General features: G+C 37.2%; 1 protein-coding gene across 1 annotated transcript in view; it reads left to right on the top strand.

Annotated features, from left to right (window-relative positions):
* Window positions 1-26,239, top strand: part of LOC134740851 (putative mediator of RNA polymerase II transcription subunit 26) — a 37,049-nt gene that overhangs the window by 7,708 nt on the left and 3,102 nt on the right. The window contains exon 2 of the mRNA XM_063673503.1: window positions 19,851-19,974. Coding sequence (XP_063529573.1) covers window positions 19,851-19,974 — 124 coding nt within the window. The remainder of the gene's footprint in view (window positions 1-19,850; window positions 19,975-26,239) is intronic.

Raw genomic sequence — 26,239 nt, 5'->3', positions numbered from 1 at the left:
TAGAACGTGACAGACATGGTGATAAGCGTACCGTGCTACGACTCCTGGTCGTCAGTTTGATTTGCGTCTACTATAGGAGTCGAAACACCTCAAAGTTTTGATGTCGATAACTCGATAATCACACTATGTTAAGACGTAGGTACCTTAAGAATCAGATATCATTGTCTCATCTTGAATAAAAATAACGCATTACAGTTTTCTCTTTCGATAAAAATGGAATTTAAACATCTGTAAACATAACCACCTAAAGAACTGTAATAAAAACATCATAATATTCATAATAATTTATTATCATCCGACACCGCCTTTTATTTTGTAGACTGGTCAAAAGAATTGAAACGAAATATGCAGAATATCATTCCTTCTGTTATTTTATTTCCAACGGGAAGCTGATTCTGATTTAACAATTTGACATGGGTTAGATCTTGTTTTGATACGACCTTGACGATCGTATTGGTTATAGTCCGTCTGACATTCGACTTTCTATTTCGCATGCACTAATCAACGTGAGCTATGTTCAAGGTAGTATTAAAACTAGATCAAAACCGTGACAAAATGTGAAATCAGAATTGACCTCCAGAATGTGGGTGGTCTCAAACTAAGTACTTACAATGAAATGCACTTTATTACGGTATTAGTATCGGTGTTTGCAATCTTGTCCCTTTATTCAAACGTTCTTTAACTGTTTATTTTTCAAAAAAATGTTTGACGAGGACATTGAACTAAAAAACTGGTTAAAATTAAATTCAGTTGGGTTATAGTCGTTCGATTTGTAGCTGGCTCCGAAGTAGCACGTGCGGTTTTACTTAACAAGACCAAAGATAAGCCGTTTGGGGCCAGCTACAAATCGAATAAAGCCTTTTACTAAGGGGTAAACTTGGTTTATATTATACGCTAATAGACAGGTCATGTATTGAGTATTAAGGTGCTATAGATTAGAGAACGATAATTGTTATCAATTTTTTTTGTCTATACTTAAACGCACCCGGATTCACAGACTTTACGACGGTCGTTCTTATCTACGTGACAACGGCGTAATAAAACTGTGTCCGTCACTTTGTCACTTTCAATCACGCGGTATTAAAAAGTGGAGGTTAAGTTATCACGTGGATAAAGCCATCCATAATACGTCTGCTGGCTATATTATATGTGATATAATTACACAGTGTAAGTGTGATGTGTTACATAAAATGTAAATTGAAACAAAAGCTGCCTCGAAAATCCTGTCGAAATCATAAAATCGAGATAAGATCTTTTAATTGACGGATGGAATTAAATGGTAGCACCATTACTGCCTTGTTTCCTCCGTATGTAAGAGCTTACTGTCTGCTTACTTAATTTCGGGCAATACTGTAATGTCATGTCACTCTGAACACCGGTTATGCGCATGCGTTACGAGCATACTGATTAAGCATTATGTGTAATCGTTATGCCGTGAGCGCTGCCGAGTGCCAAATTTACTGTCGGGTGTTGCTCAAAAAAATGCAAATGCATAATGCAGTTATGTAGGTTGTAAAACTGGCGCTTTTACCAAATTGTGATAATCATTTTGATTATCGAAGTGCATAAATAACGACATTATGCAGTACTCAGCAATCGTTTTATTTTCGGGTATGCACGATAACTGAAGCCTACTCGAATTTTAACTTGTATCTCTAATTTAAAAAGTTGGAGTTGGAAGTGAAGTCTAAATTAAATTTGTAGAGTTCGAATAGGATTGCAGTTATGAACTTAATCTCACATATGTAAAAAATCATGTCCAAGTCATACCGACATCACTACACCTTATAAAATGAAGTCGCCCGCCGCGTCTGTCTCTGTGTGTGTTCGCGATAAACTCGAAAACTACTGAACGGATTTTCATGCGATTTTCACCTATCAATAGAGTGATTATTGAAGAAGGTTTAGGCGTAAGTATAATTTGTTAAGGTTTTGTGTAATCCGTGCGAAGCCGGGGCGGGTCGCTACTGTCGCTAGTCTCAAATAATGTTCACAAAAAAAATGGTTGTCTGTAAAGTTGGGTTACGGACGATAATTTTGCGTGATAACGTCATAAGAATGCCACGTCACGTTACCATGGAGATCTGTCCACAACGTGACACTTTTTCGTGCATGCTACCGGTGTTCATCGATTTATAAGACGTTATAACGTCAAAACCACGCGACTACCTGCAAAAATAAGGACGGAGACATCCGATACAACATTCAAGCGTCAAAACATCAAAAAAAACATCAAACATTTATTCAGCAAATAGGCCACAGGGGCACTTTTACATGTCAATTTTTACAAACAATAAAATTAACCCAAAATTACAAAAAATAATTACATAAATATAAATGTTAAATTACACAAGAAAAAAAAACTAATAAAAACTATACAAATAACAGAAGTACTAAAATTGTTTAGAAACTTCTCTGGACAACCCATTAAGTATATTCAATAAGTGAATTTTTCGACATAACTGTATAATTTATAATCGCATACCATTTTTGACATTTTCTTTGTTTATTATCTTTATTATTTGACGATCCTTCTCAGGGTTTTTTTTTTTATATAATGTATACTTAATGAAACCAATTTATTTGGATTATTTTGCTATTATTTAAATTTATTTCTGACGATCACAATGTAGATTCTTATAAATTGACATTAATGTAATTTGTACTGTAATCATATTTTGTCAAATAAATATATCTAATGTAATCTAAAAAAACATTTTGTCTAGGTAGACACGAACGTTAAGGTACATTTAGTTACTTGTTTAGTGACTGAAACTAATTTCTACCAAGAAAATCCTTCTCTGAAGGACAATACGATCGTTTCCCTGTCAGAAGTCGGAACTGCTCAATGCTGGCGGATATCTATTGTTAATTGTTGTTATCTAACAAAGATATCCGAAACATATTATTATTTCCGATTCTCTAAGGTTTTTCCTGCAATATTTATTGATCCGGGAGGTTATATAAGCAGCATAATTAAGTTCTCATAAATATTAATCCCGTCATTTATATAAGTAGATGTCTGTTAAATATCAAGCCGTTATTAATTAATAGTTTGCCCCTTTCATTTGTGATTGGTAGAAAGAGACAAAATTTAACAGAAGTTTGCTAAGTTTTAGGTATAAATAAGGGGGTAGAGTGAAAAATTATAATCACTATGGAGGACAGCAGCAATGATACCGTTATTTTTTAATATTCCAATTTTGAAGAGCGATTTATAGAACTGTTTGTAATATTTAAAGATTTAGCGAAATTTTACACTTTGAAACATAATGAACATATCAAAATATTTACTTTATCTTATCTTCTACTAGCGACCCGCCCCGGGTTCGCACGGGTCACACAAAACCTTCACAAATTATACACTAAAAAACCTTCCTCAAGAATTACTTTATTGATAGGTGAAAACCGCATCAAAATCCGTTACGTAGTTTTAAAAATCTAAGCATACATAGGGACAGACAGACAGCGGAAAGCGACTTTGTTTTATACTATGTAGTGATTGAATATAAAAGTTAAAAGAATTTCTGGATGAAATTCCGAACAGGCCGAATGTTCGTCCGGTTTTTGCAACACAGCCAGAGCCATGATTTAAGCTTAACTAAATTAAATTTAACTCTCTATATACAGCTAATTAGAAGAGTCAGTGTTGTGCCCCTATGTCTTTATTTAACTCTCATACCTCTGCCCTTGATTTAGAATACTATCAGATATATCTGCCCATTCATTATATTGCTCACTTTTATTCTAATGAATGAAAGCAAACCCGTTCAGTTCCCCAAGGTTCATTGCCCAACGTCGATCCAGCTCGTGCGGATCCGAGGTACAAATCTATTGTGAATCAAATTAGATCATTGCGAAACTAGTGTCAAGGTGTCAACTCCTCATTAGCTATTAGATCTGATCTGAGAACGTGGGTCAAGCGAATAAATTAACCTTTTATGCATAATTGACAGTTAAAGTGGTAGTAATTATACTGTAGTGTTTAGTTGTAGCCGTCAGAAAGTTACGGAAACTTCTCATATTTTTTATTAAGATCGAAATTTTCTGTTTCCAATATGAAAGTTTTCTTTCCTATTAAATTTTCCTGAAATTTCCGAGAAGTTTTTCCGACATTCCGCATCTGGGTGAAACACATTTTAGAAAAAGGTCACTTCTGTGGACAATATTATAAACATCTCCACATCCAAACTGGTACATTTTTATCCCGTTTTTTTAGGGTTCCGTACCCAAAGGGTAAAAACGGGACCCTATTACTAAGACTCCGCTGTTCGTCCGTCTGTCTGTCTGTCCGTCTGCCACCAGGCTGTATCTCATGTGATACTATGATGTATTACTGTTGCCGCTATAACAACAAATACCTACTATTAAAAACAGTTTTTGCCGTTTTTGTTGCGTAATGGTACGGAACCCTTGGTGCGCGAGTCCGACTCGCACTTGGCCGGTTTCTTATTTGAGTCTCAAGTACTGAAAAAATATATCCCGCCTAAGGTTAAGAAAGGCTGTAGCGTAAAAAATAGCTTTAGGTTTTCTTAATTTTGCTGTCTCCAGTACAGGAAATTTAAGTCGTGAACAATTTAACCATACTATTAAATAAATGTGTATGACCCAACTAGCACATTTGTAATTTGTAATTTGTAAATTAATATAAATACATAACTGTAGAATGACTCATAAATTATAATGCCATACGAATAAATAAATAAGCACATCTGTAGCCCCGTCTATAGTTGACATTGCAACTTGAAAAGTCAATCTAAAATAATATTGTCTTCGGTTACCGCGATAGTTACTCATGAAATAAAAGTATGAAAACGGATTATATCGCGTATATTGAATTTATAATACATCCCGACGTTTCGAACCCTTTACAGCGTTCGTGGTCAACGGGTGACTGAGGAAAAATTACAAAGTGCACAAAAACCCACATACTAAAATAATGAACAATCATAGACTACAAACTTTAAGGCTGGTTGTACATGCAAAATCGGTTCATAAGGCTAGTTATACCAACTTAACTAACCTTAACCACTAAATTCAATATACGCGATATAATCCGTTTTCATAGTTTTATTTCAATCTAAAATATTTATATTTGGCACAAAGATCTCAAAATCGACAACTTTTAAAAGTGTTATATCGTCACTTTTAAGCTAAAAATATTTCACTTATGTTAGATGATGTCGAAATTTCTAATTGTGCTAAAAGATATGGAGGATCGACAGTAAATGTCGCTAAGTAAAGCGACCATCATTTACATTAACAATGTTTAGATAGGTAGGGTCAAGGTCTTATTATAAAGCTTGACATATCTATAATAATTAATAATTCAATGTTTTTAAAAACAATAAAACTGCATCAATGAATTGCTCTGGTTTTGTAATACTTGACAACTTGACTCATATTTAAAAGTGCTTGTTCTTCTTCTTCTTCTTTTAAAATTATGGCTTCAGCCCAGTGGGACTATTTCGCCAGTGTCAAGGTATTAAGAGGTTTAAAAACGACAAAAATTGTACGGTTGTACAAGACAGTGTACGGTGATTTGTTAACTCTTGTAAATCGATAGTTAGACTTTACAAGAAGCACGTGGACTACCGGCCGTTGACTCCAAGATGATGGTTAAACGCGCTTCAAAATTAATTCTCCATTCACTGCACATTACCACATTAGTTTACTGTATAATAAGCTATCGATATTACACTTTAAACAATATTAATGAGCAAAAAACAAAGTAATTAATCACGATTCTAACTATCAAGATGGCGCTCGAACCGGAAGTCAAAAGTGCTTGTTTGAATAAAGAATATTTTGACTTTGACTTTGACAAGGAATTTCAATTCAGTACTATTTTGTACCTTGTCACAGTGACAATAGTATGAGGTACATTATATAGCGAGGTTTAGACTAGCAAGAACTTGCACGCAATTTACGTTACATTGCCGACTACTAAGGTAAACTGCATTCAAAATGTTTATCAGATACCGCAATGTAATGAAAATTGCATGCAAGTTCTTGCTAGTCTAAACCTCGCTTATGATGCCACATATATTTTATCTATAAAATCTGTTCATTCTTTAAATATGAAACTTACTAGAATATTGAAACTTGCATCCATAACAAAAACAAATCATTAAGTAGTACTCAAAGGTAAACCTGATGAATTAAAATTTAATCTAAATTAAACTATAATAATCTTAAGGGGCCCACTGACTATCAGTTCGCCGGACGATATCGGCCTGTCAGTTGTTCGGAACTGTCAAATTTTTGTTCTAACTGACAGGCCGATATCGTCCGGCGGACTGATAGTCAGCGGCCCCCTTTATACAAAATTAGCTCTTATATCATTCATTAACTAATGTTTTGTAATTCTCTACGGCGTGACACAGACAACTGTATGTTTCTTGTTGCTCGATTTTAAACCATAAGTCTTGTTAATAAAGTAGAAATTAAAATGATCGATTATTGGGTTAATACAGACAAGTCTGTTTAGTCGAACAAAGGTCGAGATTAGTGTCAATGACCCCTTGACAGCCGAAAGCTATATTTGTTTATGTACAGTTATGTCACGTACCTTAAGTAGGCCAATTCGATTTGTTTAAAATTTAAATGATAGGACGTGACATGGCACTGTCGTTAAAAGTGGCAAACTTACCGACAGTCTGTCAAGTTTTGACGTTCGAAATGAATTACGTTGTTGTTGTTGTCCTATGGCACCCCAGAGGTGCTAAGGGCCTTCACAAGCTCGCGCCACTCCTTCCTATCTTCAGCGACCCTTCTGGCCTCGCTCCAGCTCAACCCGACCGCTCGTAGCTAACTCATGACGGACCGCTGCCAAGAGTGTACAGGGCGCCCGGAGCCACGGCTTCCGTCCGGCGGTTTCCAACCGAAAGCGACGGTTGCGTTATTCGTTTCCCCTCTTCGAATAGTATGTCCTATCCATCTCCATTTCCGTGTCGCGATTTCTTCGCCAATGGGTGTTTGCCGGCATATACTCCATAGGTCTTCATTTCGAATAGTTTTTGGCCAGAAAACGCGAAGTATCGACCTGAGGGACTTAATTACGTTGTAAATGTGTGAAATTATACACCCATAATAAACAGCTTACTCCGTAGAGTCCGTAGGCGTGTATATAGTGCTTTATTCCGTATGTAATGGTAAGGATACGAGATCCTAACCAAGGTAACAATCTTTGATAGAAAACACCAATCGAAACGAATATTGTATATATGGATGGTATAGAAAGGATGCCAATCTCTTATGGCAGAATTGTTGCAAAGTGACCGCTTTCAGCTTTAAATAATAGTTCCTAATCTCTCCGGTGGCGCTAGTTAGGCTCTGGGACATGAGTATAACATGAACCATATAAGGCAATAAATAACCCGACCAAATTACGTAGGTTGTTTTTGGTAGTATTTCGGTGTATGGTGGCGCCGCCTAATTACTGTTTTTTGGTGGACACTTTTCGTACATAGAGATTTGGCTCCTTTATATAGTCTCCATGATTGTATGGAAATAGTCACTTGACTTTTCGTAGCAACTGTCATCCTGATACATTTTTATTTTCGTTTGGTGTTTTTTGATAATCGATATACGCAAAGAGGATATAATATTAGCGGTACTGTCATAGTAAATTTTGTAGCCACAGTAAATTCATCAAAACATGTATTTATATATAGATATGTTTTATTTTATTTGCATTAATTATTTTAATATGATTTTGACCCCTGTTCTTTCACTGATATGCGTTAAAATTGTTAAATAACAAACAAAACCGTCAAAGCCATCTATCCGAGAGTAGGCCAAAGCACAGCCAAAGGTAGTGGCTCCATCTGATCGAGAATCACATTTCCTTGATTTTCGAGGCACGTGTTTTCCTTAGACTATCCATCTATTACGGAGTTATATCTATCTTTGATATAATGTTAATTACCATCTTTATTCTTTGCTAGGCCCCCAGAGCTCAGGAGTATGTTATGTGACTGGGAATTAATCCTAAGTCAGCAATCGGCTTGTGACACCGTTGGAGTCAAACTACTGTATTATTTTCTTTGACGTCGAGCTTACTATACACATCAACAATTTTGTTCTTATCGCCGTAGTAAATGACATCAACGCGCGAGAAAACCGTATCAGAATATCATACCTATTATTATCTCTTTAAAATCATTCGCTCTGAAAAACTGATTTGCCGAACTCATTGAGTAATACAAAAAATAACTGAACTTAATTAAAAGAAATAAATTTTGATCAATATCCTAAAAGCGAATTTGTTGTTAAAAACCGACCTGTTGGCCGGTGTAACACATACTAGTTCGCAAGTCCCAATTTTTGTGTAAGTACCTATATAATAACAAACTATTTTGTTACTGTTATGCACACATTTCTTTCAGTGCAAAGTTTCTCTCATTCGATTTTCTGATCAAATAATAATAAATCAGAATGATATCAAATTGTGATCAAATTGTAAGGTTTAAAAGCCACTCTATTATTAATTGTTTATATAAATTATCATTGTTATTTAACACTATGATTATAAACAAATGTGCGTTCTTTGCTTCCGACAGCACGCAGCAAATAGTAATTACGAGTAATTATATAATGTTTGATGACTTGTGCAAAAATGTAGACAGCTCTTACTATTTGTACAGAATTGAACACGAGAAAAGCCATACACGGTTTACTGCCATGTTCGTCATGTAACATATGCATTTATACAAGTTTTGCGTCATCGTTATAAGTGTTACAAACAAGTAACTAAAATGAATGTCATGTTGTATTTACCAAAAAAAACATTAGTTACTCGTAAATAGGGAAGAGCCTAAATTAATGAATAAGCTTTTATTAAATACATGTGTTTTTCATGGTTTTTATAGTAAGGTTATAATGACAGTCGGCGTAGTCTGCGACACAGAGCGGGAGAAAGTTCCGTTCCTCACAATAGTAATTAACGTTATCCTATTAATTTTGTATGTATTTATATCCTTTGTCTTTCTGGTACCTTGTTGTACATTTTGCTACATTTGTCACCCTCTTTTCACTTTCTCCTCTCATTTACTCAAAGGTTAACTGGAAGAGATCCCTCAAAGGGATAAGTTCGCCTTCTTATTATTATTTGTACCATGTAATTTTTAATATGTATATTTGTACAATAAAGAGTTTACTACTACTACTACTAATATGTAGGTTTTTACTTTTCACCTCATTAGATACAATTTGTTAATCATAATTTAATATTGAATTCAATTATATATGTTAAATATCGATTCGATACATGTTCCGTAAACACATTGTGTCTTACCGTGCTAAATCGAAACCATATGTGGTCGCCAGTCACTGACCACGTGCATAGGTGTGTCGTTTCGGTTACACACCAACCAGATGGGCCTAAAATGTGTGATAATAAAAAAAATACAAATAAAACTGTAAATAAATTTTTTAAAGGTACTTAACCTGTAAAATTTTTGCTGTATGGCAATGAGCAGACTGGCAGATGTACAAAAAAACCGGCCAAGTGCGAGTCGGACTCGCTCACCGAGGGTTTCGTACTTTTTAGTATTTGTTATTATAGCGGCAACAGAAATACATCATCAATTTCAACTGTCTAGTCTATCACGGTTCATGAGATACAGCCTGGTGACAGACAGACAGACGGCCAGACGGACAGACGGACAGAAGGACAGACAGACAGACGGACAGACGGTCAGACGGACAGCGGAGTCTTAAGCATGTACCAGACGGCAGACAACCACAGTTTCTGCAACATGACCTTGGTAGAAAAACAGTGGTTTTCAGTCAGTAATAACCCTAAAAATTTCCGACGAAACGCACAACTTCGGAGGGAGAACTAGTTACACAATTTGGCATCGCAAGAGTCCCGAGTGTCGAACTTTATGACTGCAGCTCGACGCAACGTTGGCGCAACTCGCAGCGAAACCTTTTAGCCGACGCTCGAAAGACGCGAGTGTGGGGTTTATTTTTAGGGTTCCGTGCCCAAAGGGTAAAAACGGGACCCTATTACTAACACTTCGCTGTCTGTCTGTTCGTCTGTCACCAGGCTGTATCTCATGAACCGTGATAGCTAGACAGTTGAAATTTTCACAGATGATGTACATATTTCTGTTGTCGCTATAACAACAAATACTAAAAAAAGTACGGAACCCTCGGTGCGCGAGTCCGACTCGCACTTGTCCGGTTTTTTAACCAACTGGTCGGTACACACCCACAGTCATTATCACATGTGGAGCATGTCAAATACCATTAGGCACATACTTCGTGGTCAGATACCAACCGGATCCGAGCGTGCCAGATACCGATACGCAATCAATTCGGACTGCATTTAGCGTAATTACCTGCAGTGCGTGACCTTGATGTTCTGTCATGGTGTGATGTAATATGTAATAACGGCTTAATTATTAAGTAGATCATCAACACAGATTAATCACTTTTCATCACACTTGCTCGATAAAGATCTTATTTCATGCGTACTGAACGACAAAGGCCTATATTGTTCCCGCGTGTTATGGTTTCTGAAAAAAAAAGCTGTAACTCACTCGTGAGTTATAGCTTTTTTTTTAAACTATGTCACTAATTCATACCAACCAAGTAGGTATAAATGAGTTTTACTTTGAAAATACTGACGTTTAGAAATTATTTGTTTTGTTTATGCTTTAAAATATTTAATTTGATTAATTTAATAGCCGTTTCAAATATTTTTACACATTTTTAAATTGTGGCTGAATGCCGATGGGTCTGCGCCTCCGATCCTTAAACTGCCAAAAAATTTCAAAATGGCGGACGAATGTTTGAAATGTCACCGTATATTTAAGAATGATTTAGTTTAAAATTTGACTTTCGGTTCGAGCGCCATCTTGATAGTTAGCATCGTGATTAATTACTTTGTTTTTTGCTTATTAATATTGTTTAAAGTGTAATATCGATAGCTTATTATACAGTAAACTAATGTGGTAGTGTGCAGTGAATGGAGAATTAATTTTGAAGCGCGTTTAATCACCATCTTGGAGTCAACGGCCGGTAGTCCACGTGCTTCTTGTAAAGACTAGCTATCGATTTACAAGAGCTAACAAATCACCGTACACTGTCTTGTACAACCGTACAATTTTTGTCGTTTGTAAACCTCTCAATACCTTGATACTGGCGAAATAGTCCCACTGGGCTGAAGCCATAATTTTAAAAGAAGAAGAAGAAGAAGTAGTTTAAAATTTAATTTTTTCTTCGCAAGTGTGATGAAAAACATTGTGTGTCTTCGGGGGTAAGAATATTGTTACTTGAGTCTTTAATTCAATATATTAGACTCTCGTACAATATTTCCCTTCCCCCCACGTTGCACAATGTACTATATCATACCGCAGCCCGGGATTATGGGTGCGGGAATGATTTCTCCTGACTTGTCGTAGTGTACACCCTGCAGTTTGACGTCGATGTTTTGTACGAACTCTCGTGCATAAAATTTGTAAATTACTATGTAATTGTGTAGGTATTATCTCTATACTCTCTCTCTCTCTCTCTCTCTCTCTCTCTCTCTCTCTCTCTCTCTCTCTCTCTCTCTCTCTCTCTCTCTCTCTCTCTCTCTCTCTCTCTCGGAACCTCACTAACTCTCGGAACTATTAAATTCGAGTGTGAGACTGCTTTTATGTTATTTATACAGGTTATACGGTAATTAACTAATTACGGTATACAAAGTGGCCCTAAATTAAGTTAAAAATGGTACTGCATATTGTTGATAATCTTAACAAATGTTTGATGTATCATGTTTATGTGATTTAATTTGTGTTTAAAACGCGAAAGTTTTAAAAGTTATGTTTGCTATTTGTACATCAAAGCTATACTTAGGGGAAAATTTTGAAAATAATACGCTTTTTATTAGTTAACCTTTCGTATGCTTAGGAGCAGATCTGCTCCATATATATTCAACTCTAACATGAAGTTATCACGATTGCTGTTTAAATGGCAACTTTTTGACATGCGCATACGAAAGGTTAAATGATAGTCGCTTTAATTTTTAATAATTAACATTTTTTAAAGGCGTGTAATTATGAAAAAGAATTGTAAGAAAATTTTTGGGGCCCCCTATACACAAAATTACAGAACAATCTAAATGTTATTACGTATATACCCTTTATGAATATTAATCAAGACTAACCAAGAAGTGGATGCAAGCTAATTCCGTGCCAAAACGGCTTTCTAAACTATCTCGAGCCCGAATGCGTAAAACACTAAACTAACCGCACTCAATGATGGCAATTTATATACATTTGCGCTAATATCGCGAGTGTTACAGTCTTACAGTATCCTAGAGTTACGTAATATTTTTTAATACCACGTCGGTGGCAAACAAGCATACGGTCGCCTGATGGTAAGCGGTTACCGTAGCCTATGGACGCCTGCAACTCGAGAGGTGTTCAATGCGCGTTCTTGACCCTTTGTAAAACATGTACACTCCTTTTCTGAAGAACCCTATACTGTAGGAGCCCCTCGAGAAAACCTGCGGGCTATAAGCACGGTCGCATTTATATCGCCTGTCACCATGTCTGTCACGTTCTAACAAGTATGTAAGTGCGAAAATGACAGGCATAGTGACAGGCGATAAAAATGCAACCATGCTGCTGCCGCTGGGCAGCTCATTCCACAGCCAGAACGTCCGTCCGCTCGAAAAATTATTATTTTATCCGAACTTCTATTTTTGAGATGTATTATGTTTTATGATTTTTATATCGAGGAAGTAGTAAACATTTCCTGCCGATGATAATGATACGATAAAGCAGTGAATTTTTCCATTTATACGCATTTATTGTATGTATTTATTTGCAGACTATTTTGCTTTATAAAAAAAATTGCTTAAAACTTTGCCACTTTTTCACATCAAATTCGGTGTGGAATTAGCTTAGAAGGACTCTAACTTCGATCTAGGTTAGGGATAATCTTTCGTGGATAAACGAAACGCTGTTTGTCTCTATCGCACTAATGTGGAAGAATGATAGAGTCAATATCGTTTTGTTTTCTGCAAGCGATTGTCATTGGCCCCCAGGCGCACAACGCACAACGCACAACATTCGGTTTGAAAGTTTCACGCTTTACTTTTAGGCTACAAACGTGCAGCAGTATATTATGAAAGGTGATACCTCCCAATTACAGTAGCCTCATATTCTACAACAATTACTTAAACCTACTGTTCGTACCGTAGTACTGCGGGTCTGCGGCAAAACCTGTCCCCATAAGCTGCGGTTACACAACCGTCGAAAGTGAAATCTGAGGTAATGTCGCATCCACACGCGAGCTTCTGTTTGCACGTGCACCGTGCGAATGCTCTTATTAACATACGATGGCTCTGTGAATTAAGTAGGTATTGTTGTTGAAAACTCATAATAGATACCTATTTACTCGGTGACTTTCAACCCTTGTCTTTGCTCCGCGAGGTAAAAACATAGATCACATGAACAAGTGAACAACTTTAATTACAGAAACAACCCAAAGAAATTACGTGAGATCACTAGCTATATATATAGGTACTCTAGCTAGGTTATCTTTGGATTTTTGTCCGATTTCGGGTGTGATTACATAGTAAAAATCTTCTAGTGTTAGTATGACTAGGGTAGTACTCTTTATTATACTGTGGTATGACTATAACTAACTTTATTAAAGATTGAAGAAACACCTTTACATAATTTTTTTCTTAGACTTATATTGACCGGGATATAGACCGTGATTAACTTGTATATTTTTTATGAGCTCCCGATATGTCGACGCAGTTACATGCATCTTGTTCACGGGTGACTGAAGATAGCGGGTGGGTGTCAAAGTTGTGTAGACCGCGCTTGTTCTACCCTCATTCTTGCGCGTCGGCTGCGTTCGCTTTCAACTTTACCATCGGTCGCATTCACAACCCAATATAATTAAGTCCCCAGTATAAGTTTAGTGTATATTCCAGTCAATATAAGTCTATTGAAACTAACCGTGAATCATTTAAAACTTCAATTTTTTCTTGTTTCAAGGACACTTCATCAAGGCGACTCTAGTTAGTTCTACAATTATTGCCTATCTGTTCAAAACGATGTGCTCTTGAGAGTCTTGAGCCATTGTATAGCTAACTTAGCATTAGCAATGTTTACAGGTGTAAAGTTGTAAACCTAGTTGCAAGTTGCAACATTCATTGTTGTGGTAGAAATTTTCTCGCAACGCCGCGATGAACAAACCTATATAAATATCACATTTGTGTCTATTGGATATTTAGTTATTATAATATTAAGTATCATATTTGTGCATTATTCAGAATTTCCCTAATCTACATTTATAATTATGGCTTATCTCGAGGCTAATAGGCTAATATGTTGCCTGTTTAAGGGGCCCACTGATTAAAATCAGTCCGCCGGACGATGTCAGCCTGTCAGTTAGAACAAAAATTTGACAGTTCTGAACAACTGACAGGCCGATATCGTCCGGCGGCCTAGTAATCAGCTGGCCCCTTTAGTTGAACGCGAGATGGACTGCGGGTAATATCATATCAATAATTATCATTTGTCATGGGTGTATTCCTATTTGTCCCCGCCCCACGTGAACGCCGCCATAGGTACATGAGGTCAGAATGGAAATGATTTATGAATATCCTCCTCTGTGCTCAGCGGGGACAACTGGGAATACATCTTGTCATGTTTGAGTTAAAGTTCAAAGATAGCTCCCAATTTGCATTATGTAAAAAACGTATCTTTCGGGGCCTTCGTATAGCCAAAATAATTACTATTTAAGATTGTTTTTTCCTTTTTTTTTTGTTTATAGTATCATATAATAAATAACCGAGTAAAGTTGAATTAAAAGTTCTAGTTAGAGGTTACTTTGGGTATTAATTGTATCGAGCGAAGTGTCATAATTCGTGTATCGGAAGCTTATAAATTAAAGCTAATATAATCAAGAACTACATATATTTTTTCCACGTCTAATATCAACGTCTCTTAGAAAAATATGATCATATAAGGAGATTTTTCGCCTTCTGGCTCAGGGAACCGCCTTAAGCGTTTTCTACAAACGATTGTCACTTGTCTAGGCCGACCCACCCGGCGTGACAAGCTGCGCCGGCGCCTCACGCCGACCATTTCATTGTCAAGAGCCCGGGCAATGTCAGCCAGTAATTAATCGTTGCGAAACTTTGCGCCAGACTGGCTGATGAAACGTTCGTCTTTTTAGCTTTTGGCTAATACGCACTTTACGATTTGTAACCTAGCGGATACATTTTTTCGGGTCGCAACCGAGGTGGCCCGCTGTGCCAAGAAAATAAGTGCAATACATTGTTGATATTTTTTTGTGATGTGTAGCTGCAATTGAATGAATTTACTTTGCGGGTGGGAGTACAATTTTGCACAACAAAGCGCGCATAATGGCTCTTTTTAGGGTTCCGTAAAAACCAACCAAAGGGTAAAAACGGGACCCTATTACTAAGACTCCGCTGTCCGTCTGTCCGTCCGTCTGTCTGTCTGTAACCCGGCTGTATCTCATGAACCGTGATAGCTAGACAGTTGAAATTTTCACAGATGATGTATTTCTGTTGCCGTTATAACAACAAATACTAAAAACAGAATAATATAAATATTTAAAAAGGGCTCCCATACAACAAACGTGATTTTTTTGCTGTTTTTTTCCGTAATGGTACGGAACCCTTCGTGCGCGAGTCCGACTCGCACTTGGGCGGTTTTTTTTGTTCACGGAGTGGGCGAATGCATTTACGCACCGTCCCCCCGGCCGCGGGAAGGCCATTGATGGGGGGTGTGTGGGACTCGCCGCTCCTGTCCTCTCTCAACAGGCGAGAGGGGAGGGAGAACCCTAATACCCACTAAACCCACTCCGGCGTTTCATCCTCTTTGCCACGAGGGCGCCATGAGATCGAGTACACTCCACCATGGACGCATAATGGCTCTGCAAATAAGATTGTGTACAAGGTACCTACGTACTTTATATTAAACGGTTGTTTAAAGTACGGACCTACATGTTTGTTCTAAAAGTCTTAAAATCTGAGTATACGTTCAGTGCTAAGTTTCGATAGGACCCCTTTTGAGCCCGTGGGCCGAGTAGACCCTTTAAGGATGACTCACGTGGGACCGGGCCGTGTCCGGGCCGGAGCTTCCGGCGCTTCGTTTTCTATGGAAAGCTTCACGTGATCACCTGTCATGTCATAGAAAAGTAAGCGCCGGAAGCTCCGGCCCGGACACGGCCCGGTCTAACGTGAGTCATCCTTTAAGCAGATATAGTGGTCGTCTGTCAAATGGTTTTTTCTATGAGTCCATAATTGCTCACAAAGCGATATGACTTGTTGAGCAATTTATACATAGTATATACATGGCTAATGGCTACCTTATCTAACCTAACTCGATGTAATTTTACTAAGTACGACCAATACGCTTTGATAACTTGCTTTTATATTGAACAAAAGATCGTAGGCAGGTCCGTGGGTATTGTGAAGCCTTGGCTCGCTGAAGGATTAAGAAACTATCAGAACCGATTGTTTGCTAATTACATTTTAAATCATGTTAGCGTAGCTGTGAACAGTTTTTGTGTCATTGCCTCATTAGACTATTAGGACCAATGCGTCAACGTTAGGAGTAGGCAGATAAGTTAGATAAGAGAAATAAGGGTATCATGGGATTCATGGGGAAAACCTAGAGATGCAAAGAGTAGGCAGGAAGCTAAAAAAAATTAAATAATATCGGAAGATAGCAGTTGTCAAAAGAAAAAAATTAAAACTAAGTTCGGCAACTCCCTAATGATTGTCTGGAAGAGAGCGCTCTTTAGTGATAAATCCATCTATAGATATCAGTTAATGTCATTACCGGGTCTAACGCGATTAAATTTCATTTTCACATCACCAATTCGAAAAATGGGTTTTCCTTTCCTACTAGGAGGGATCAAAGTGGCACTTTTCTTCCCTGCTAGGAGGGATCAAAATAACACTTTTCTGTTCTAGGAGACTATTTTTACATTTTTTTGCACATTATTTTTTTAGCTTAAATAATATTTTTATACCTCATAATTACCTCATAGGTGATGTGAAAAGCAGTATGTGTCACATGGTAGCAAAATTATTTCCATCTTGGACGTAACACACTTGAATCCCTCACTACGCTCAGGATTCTACTTTAGAATCCCTCGTTACTCTCAGGATTCTATTATAGAATCCTTCGCTTCGTTTAGGATTCAATGTACGTCCTCGCCAATAATATGTCATTTTGCTTGTAACACAATCTACTATATTTTACCTTTTTCCGACGTTTCAACTAGGTTGCACTATCTGTGAACACGGAAGACCACAAAACAATTACATTATGTAATTATGTGTACAAAACGCTAAGTGTTAGATATAATGTATTGCTCGATTGCACACATCCACCCGGTTTAGTTCATAAATGTCAAGCAAACCTGTTCGTATCAAAACAAAGTGTGTTAAAACAAGTGCGACAACTATAAGATAAATCAAGTACCTAATCTGGACTATCTACAATTACATGTTTTCTTAAAACACTTGACATTTACTTATAATTTGCTTCGACGAAACTGCGTAAAAAACATCGTGTCTGCCGCGAAAATTGTTGTGACATTTGTGACACACCGTCTCGCAATGTTTTTGTCTTTTGTGAAGTTAACCTTTACTTGGTTTTCTATTTTTACCGGTAGCTGTCAGATTTTTAGCTGTTGTCATCAAATAGATCTCTTTATTGAGGAAAATAATCTGTCTTAACCAAGGGCCTGACACTCTTTGGTAGAGAAAGATAGTCTTATTGCGATTCCTATAAGAGGAAAGAGAAAATAGTGCAATGCTTTGTCCTTATCACCGACCGGGTTTTTTTTTCATTTCATTTCATTTCAATATGTCTTTCTCTTACTCCAGGTCGCTCGGTTTCATGTCTATAACTACTATACTATGTCTATGGTCTTGTCAAAGGACTGTCTCATTTCAAACATAGTCACAGAGAATCATACTATCTTTGTCTACTAGTACTAGCACCCAAAAGAAAAGGATGAGTATAGTTTTGTTTGTTCCTATTTACTGACAAATTGGTTTGACCAACTATATTTTCTTACACTACAATTTAACACCACACTGGTTACTAGTTAGTATTATTGTGGAATTTACCATTGGTTAAATTTAGCGAGATTTTCAAGCAATTACAACTAAGTAATTAGGTATAGTCAATATTTCATTTCTATCATAATGTATTGTTACAATCCTCCATTACAATCGGTCAAGACGACCCTTTCATCTTCCTGAAAGAACACAAAATCTTACTTTGCATCATTTAGGTAAATATTATGGTTAAAGTTAAGGTTATGCGTCTTTCCTGTGGACATCGTAAAATAAACGCACTATAAAGCCTTCTCTTTTTTTAAATGAAAGCTTAAGTAAAATGTACTGAAATCGTTAACTTTCTTAATGTTCACGGGAAAGACGCCATTTTCGCGAACGTTTTTGACCCGGGTAGTTAGGTTATGCTTAGACTTTACAACAGTTCATAATCATAACAAAAGAATTATTGTTCGCTGAACCGTGTCTTTATTCCTGAATAATTTCGCAGGTTGATTATCAAACTCTACTCCATTCATCGACTAAAAATAAACTATATAATACCGAAGTATGTGCCAACCAGATTATTTCAATCTTTGGTCACGGGCCAGATACCAGACGATATTACTGTTAAAGACCTGCGCAATGAACAGCCAATACGCAAGTTTCTATTTCACGAGTCAATGCTTTTGACGGAGAAAGCACTAGAATGTTCAGTTTAGAAATTATTTCTACTAGAACACCTATTGAGTGCTAGCAAAAAAAGACAGATTATATAAGAAATTGTTATCAATAACTAAACCAATTTGCAGCTTTCTTCGACGTAATTATGACTCCATAAATACTTGAATGCCGCGCCCTGGAGCATTGGCGCAACGAAGTAACACCTCACATTGCTTCCACTGTTCCAAAACAGCATATGTCCCTTCGAACGCCAAATAAGCAAAATACCTTCTTGACACACATGAATCTTGCCAGAGGCACTGGCTCTTGGGTAATTAATAAAAACAGGATTTTCGCCTTTAATAAGATACAGATAAAGTTGTCCCCTGAATTTCCCAACGGCAATGGTAATTTGGCAGCTGTCACCTGCTGGCCTACAAATTCGTTTCTTCATGTATGGACGCCGAGTGCGTAATTCCCTACCCGTTGACATTTCATTTCAGTTGATTATTTTGTTGTTAAGTAACCGCTTTTTATGAGATCGTAATGAATGGTTGTGGTTGTATTTGGGTATGGTTGAATAATATACCTGAATATACCGGACCTGAACTGCAAAAAGGCAGGGTAGATGACATCATACGTGTAGGGTGCGTGTATGGTGCAAGGATTTAAGTCCGACATCATTAAAAACAACAGATAATACAAATAATCGCTTCTGAGATAATTTACCTTTGTTGGCACTACTTAATGATTTAAATTTTAATGGTGATGCCTATTGATTGCATCCAAAGTTAACCTTCAAAAGCAAGTTTTAAATTGCTTTTAAAGGTTGAATAACATACGTACATTATCCATATCTGGAATGGATAGGGTGGATGGACCAACAGACAAAGTCAGCGTGTAGAGTTTCTATTAGATCTATTAGATTGTATTAGCTAGGCAAACCGAAACCTATTCAGCTTTTTTCTTCAAGACGTGTAGTAGATAGAGCTATGTTTTCAGAACAAAGTCATAAGTCATAAGACAGATGGTCAAAAGAACCTGTAAGATTTCTAGCAAGTTTGCTTAACCATAAAATCTGGCCTTGTATGTAACCATGCTTAAAACATAATTTTCTTGGTTGCAGGTGGTGTTTATTCCTGGCGCTGGTAGCGCTGGCAGCGCACGCGCACGCCGCCGAGGAGGAGGATCGCGTGCCCGACATGGGCATTGAGGACGAAGAAGAAGATGAGGTGGCCTTGGACCAGGAGGTATGTCAGTCCTTGGCTGCAGGTGTTTATTCCTGGCGTTAGTAGCGCTGGCGGCGCGCGCGCACGCTGTCGAGGAGGAGGATCGCGTGCCCAACATAGGCATTGAGGAGGAAGAAGATGAGGTCGCTCTGAAGCGTAATAGTCGAATCTTCATATATAAATTCCGTTGACTTACTATTGCACAATTTTTTAAAGTTTTGATACCTATTATGATACAACCCTGACAGTGCATCTCGCTGTAAAGTGTTCCATCTATTTCTCTAAGATGCAGATACCATTATCAGATCATGACGATTACAATGGGACTTAAGAACTGTTAAGACACTTTAAAATAAAGAAGATTTTTCTAAACCATAACTACGACTCCAAGAGCGTAAGAAAGAGCCTACTTAAAATCCCACAACGCACTTACAAGCCCTCTGATGTAGCGGGTGTCCATAGGTGACGGTAATCGCTTACCATCAGACGAATTGTCTGCTCGTTTGCCTCCTATATCATAAAAAAAATCGGTCCAGCCGTCAAAAATCTCGTGCATGGATTTATTCTTACTGGACACTGGACACTGATGGACCTAATGTCATTGCGCCTCACTCTCTCATTAAGCAAAACGTGAGACGCAATACACATTGGAAAAAGAAATTGGATAGGTGCAATTCCACCCTAAAGGGGCCCACTAACTATCAGTCCGCCGGACGATATCGGCCTGTCAGTTTTGACAGTTCCGAACAACTGACAGGCCGATATCGTCCGGCGAACTGATAGTCAGTGGGCCCGTTAAGTAACTGTACCTACAAAGCAATAGCATTCTGTAAATCACCATATCATTAAGCTCATTTAGCTTATTATCTCTTCAATGCAACTAATATACTCAATTAAGTCCAACGAACATGTTAAACACATCCCCAACCGGAAATCCCGTCTCCGTCTCCAGCAGCGTTACATATAACTCCACAGATAGGATCTGCCACTGTATCCATTGCTACACATCTTAGATCTTAAACGTATACATTCGTTTGATTCAGTTTTAAACGTTTGATTCAGTTTTAAACTCTAACACGATTAAATTTATGTCCAGAATGGCTGGAACTATCCCGATGGTCTGCTCTATTGTTTTTAAAAATAAATATATTGCGCCATGGCGAAGACAGGTGTCTTCAAGCCATGTTCAAGCTTTCAGATTTAGAGCGATATCGATACAATTTCGCGATAATAGTCCTTGTGTTACCGATAAAACGATTAATTTTGCTTGATATGTGACAAAGACACTGGCGGTCGCTTTCGATGCTGTTCTATCGGATAAAAGGAAGTTATTCTAAACCAATTAAACGCTAATAGGTTTGTTACGTATTAATTGGAAGATATGCTAATGTTTGCGATATAGTTAAAGCTTCCAGTGTAGTCCACAAGATGACAGAACCTAATGCACAAGAAAACGTTAGTTTTCGATTGTCGAATTGGGCCCCAGTTGCAAAGAAGACGTGAGAATAAGAATACTCATTAAATTCTAAAAAAACCGGACAAGTGCGAGTCGGACTCGCCCACCGAGGGTTCCGCTTTTTAGTATTTATTGTTATAGCGGCAACAGAAATACATCATCTGTGAGAATTTCAACTGTCTAGCTATCACGGTTGATAAGATACAGCCTGGTGACAGACAGACGGACAGATGGACAGAGGAGTCTAAGGTAATAGGGTCCCGTTTTTACCCTTTGGGTACGGAACCATAAAAAAAACATGACGGGTGTATATGGTTGTAAGATGTCAGGATGATAGAGCAACAGCTTAGTGGTGGTAGGTTCTAATCATACAAACTATACTCTGGCACACACACTTTGTCAGTAGAAAAAGGCACGAAACGAAATTTTCTATAGAGGACCACCCGTTGACTACTGACGGAAATGGCATGCCAAAATTGCCAAACTATATCACATGCATCTGATTTGATCTTTACAGTTAGTGTGCTTAAAGAATTGATTTGTGTCCTATTTCGTACCTTGTCGCAGTGACAATAATACGAGATCCCTAGCGGCTTTCATACTTGTATTTATTGTCCCTGTGACAAGGTGGTATACAAAATACAAATCAAACTCCTTGACTTTACTGTGAGCAAAGTAGCTTGATTGATTGATTTAGTATGAAAGAATACTTCTGTGCAGAGGTACCAATACCAAGATTATGTACCAATACTAACATCCAGTTATTTGCAATCTCCAGCCAGACAAGTTCAAGAAACTCGTGCCGTGCGATATCCGTTTACAATTTACATGGACGTGTTCAATGTTTAATACAAGCATTAAACAAATTATCCGTTTTCCCGGCAAATAACCTAGATCGTGACCAAAAACACCGGTGCATTTTATTTTCTTTCGGTGCAACGGCCTGCCACCAGTGAAAGTCGAGAGCAACTCATTATTTTTTAATCATCGTTTTTCAATCGATTTCTGAACGTGAAAGTGACGCCATGTTGACAATTTTTGGCGGGAAAGCGGATATTGTGCGTGCTAGAGCGTAGTGTTTATGGGTCGGTAAGCAAAATTGACCATAGTGACCACAATGTTTTAAGTTTGAGGGTTTTTATATAAATTAAGTCATTATCGTGGCTTATAAATTAAGAAACGGCTCTCTCAAAAAGAGACCAATAAATAAAGTCCGTGGTAGTCTAACTAAGCTAACTTTGCACCGAGTGGCAACGACTTGGCAAACGTAAAGTATGGTGGTGCCACTATATTTTCTTTTTAAAAATCACGTTTTTGGTGTCGCATTCACACTCTGTTGCTATTTTTGATATCTCACTGAAATAGGAAGGGTACCACCAAGCTATAACTCGGCGGCGATTTTAATAGCAATTTAATAGTATCATACCTTAAAACAGGATACGGCGTGGGGCAAGTTAATAAAATATTTACGCCGGCGTATGATCCAATTCTTACATAAGTTTGCGCAAACGCGTGAGAAAAGCGACGCGCCGCTGCGTTCCGTAATATACCCGTTGTTATTTAAGGATGACTCACGCTAGACCGGGCCGGCCCCGGGCCGGGGCGTCCGACATGTAATTTTCTATGACAGCTGATTGATGATCACGTGCCATAGAAAACAAAGCACCAGAAGCTCCGGCCCGGCCCCGTAGCAAAAGTTAACTAATTGTTTTAGTAATGACATTTTGCTTTATTTGATGAAACTGTTTATTGCAATTTTTATGGGATGTTTATGAGCTCTCTTCACTTATTGCAATCGTCTGCAAACTATTGAATAACCTAACCTATTCGAGAATAATCATAAACAAAACCTTGCAATCTCCAACCAGTGGTGGACTAAACAGTACGGATATTATGGTCGTTCTTGTCTACGTGAAATCGTGATAAAATTCTGTCCGTCACTATCAATCCCGCAGTGTTAAAATGTGACGGTTATTTTATCACGTCGATAAAGTCATCCATAATATACGCCTACATGTCAAGGAGAATGATAAGTTTAATAATTTCGCATAAATGATCTTCAATGGAAGTAGGTAAGTCAGAAGTCTTAGAATCCAGAACTACGGAACCCTAAAAATGCTGGATGATCATGATCACACATGAAGGAGTGTACTCTGGAGAAAGATTCGAAAAAGCTACTCCCTTCCTCCATTTATGGATATTATATTATATACGTATTTTCTTTTCATAATCGTATTAGAAGTGAGAAACGAGAGCGAGAGCAGAGCATCGTAAAAAAGGTGCTAATAAAAAACTGGTAGTTGGTATCTACTATATCGATAAATTTGACCTTAATGGAACAGTTACATAACGGAATTGATTATATTGTTATGCTTAATCAACACTTATTACTGTACCGAGTATAGATTGTAAAAAGATATATACATTGAAAGCAAATAATTAAGTATTAAATAATGTGAACCGATACGTTTATAAAAATTATTTGGGGCACGAATACGTTATATAAACCTGTTAATGTTGTTATGAGTTAATAAAATAATGTAATATATCAAATTCTTTATAGGTACAACCTACGGGTTTATTAAATACCTTCTGTTAGATACTTTATCCTGGAGCGGAGGGTTTAAGGAGCCAAACTTGCTCGTATAAGTTAAGTCAAACAATCGAACCATTAATAAATGTATTAGATTCAGTCTAAAGGTCGTAACTTTCGGGGATTTTTTTTATATTTATCGCGTATGATGAAATTTAATCCGTTTAGCAAATAAACTATCTTATACCAAAGGATTTGCTAACCACAGTGTACAATTGTGGTAGTTTTACTTCTATTTCGGAGCGAAGAAATCAGCATGTCTGACTCTATTCTATCATAATTGACCACATCATCTGTTCAAGATGTTTGTTGCAACGCTTATGGGTTTATGACCCCATAAACCCGTATCGCCGTTATCGCCTATAAAGTCCTATAGCAGCGCGGCATTTCTTGCCACATCGATCGCACACAAAACACGAGTCCCCAGGAGGTAGAGGTAGAGCACGGCGAAGACTTTTCTGCTTTTCTCTAGGGCTAAGATGGTCGGTTTCTTATCAACTGTCATCATGCCTGTCACGTTCTAACAAGTAATGTAAGTGCGACAATGACGCATGACATGACAAGTGATAAAATTGCGACCATGATACCGCCGCTAAGATGACAATCGCAAATCGACAAACGCCAAACGAAAAGAAAATTTATCGCGATAACAGATGCTACGAAAAGTCACGTGACTATTTCCATACATTGCTTAATAAGTTTCATTTGACGTTTTCTATCAACGATTATATTAATATTCATATTCTTTATTTGTATTGATCATACATAGAGTTATAGTTGTGTTATTTACATTATTACTTGACTAGACCCCCTGAAAAGTTTGCCGATCCTTACATTACCACATTTAGCGTATGCGTTGGAAGACACGAAAATAATTGATGCCTTGGATAGGAAGAGGGAAACACGTGCCGGACGACATATCGCGTTACAAACGACAAACTTGTGATATAATTACGTCGTCTCGCACGACCGCGTACGTATTATGCATCAGCTTGTAATGTAACATTGTCGGACGTGTTACTCATTGACGGTAATTATTATAGGAATTATATAATACGAGTGTTGCAGAGGTATTAAGGAACTTTTGATTGAAAGTTGGCTTTGTATGCGGTGTCATACATTTTAATATTTCACGATCAAGTTGCATATAGAAAGAGTTAAAAGGAGAAAACGGCAGATGTAGTAGGTAGGTTTCTAAGTGCAGTTGAGGAACTGTACCAACTTTTATGGGATTCAAATTTTGCTAAATAGGTTGCAAATTTTATCATATCATATCATTTATTCATAAAAGCAATTTTACATTGTGTTTTTTCATTTAGACTAACTTAGACCCTTCTGTCCTGACCAGGACGTAAATTCGATTTAAGAGTATTTTTTTGCTTTCTGACTTCAGAGAACAATTAGGTACGCACTAATTTGATAGGTAGGTACCGCAGGTAAAGGCAAAAAAGGCACTTCTTAAGTTTTTTTACTTATATAATTACAATATAAGATACGAGTATGGTACAAAAATAACGTATTTTGTTACCTAATAATTCTATGATAACAATCGCAAATGAAAGTTAAAAATTCCTCGTATTTAGGTAGTCGCCCGGCTTTGTGCAACAGCAGGAAATATATTAGCCATTGGCTCACACGATTACAAGAATTTAAAATTACCTTTAAAAATGCCTTTTAAACGTTTCGAAAGGAATTGCAATTGGTGTTGATTAATTTTATTAACGCATTATACCTACATAAGTATCATGCTTGGCATTTGTAATCACAATTAAATGTTTTTAGAGCTTTTAAAGAGACACGAAATAACGTTGCAATGTAAAGTCAGAAACATACCGAAAATCGATTTACCTAATCTTGAATCACCTATGCTCGTTTCACTTTTTTTTTAAATACTAATAAACGAATTACCTAATGTACGTTTTACCTAAGCTCAGAACCTAATATATTACCTACGTACCTACCTATGGTCGATTTACCTAAAGTTATAAGTACACCTACTGCTCGAAATACCTAAAACCAAAGAATTGCAGGTCGTCTTTAGGGTTCCGTACCCAAAGGGTAAAAACGGGACCCTATTTATTTATTTTATTTATTACAATCAAATGTTAAAAAATACAATTTAACAAAGCTCCACAAAACTGTAATTAGTTTGACTGTGGAGTCAAGTATCAATCTCTTTTTACAATAAGTTCTATATTTTATTGTTTAATATTACTAAGACTCCTCTGTCCGTCTGT

This window comes from Cydia strobilella, chromosome 4 (genome assembly GCF_947568885.1).
Source record: "Cydia strobilella chromosome 4, ilCydStro3.1, whole genome shotgun sequence".
In the NCBI taxonomy this organism is placed as follows: domain Eukaryota; kingdom Metazoa; phylum Arthropoda; class Insecta; order Lepidoptera; family Tortricidae; genus Cydia; species Cydia strobilella.
Note: the sequence above shows the minus strand (reverse complement) of the source record. Positions and strands in the feature narration are given on the sequence as shown.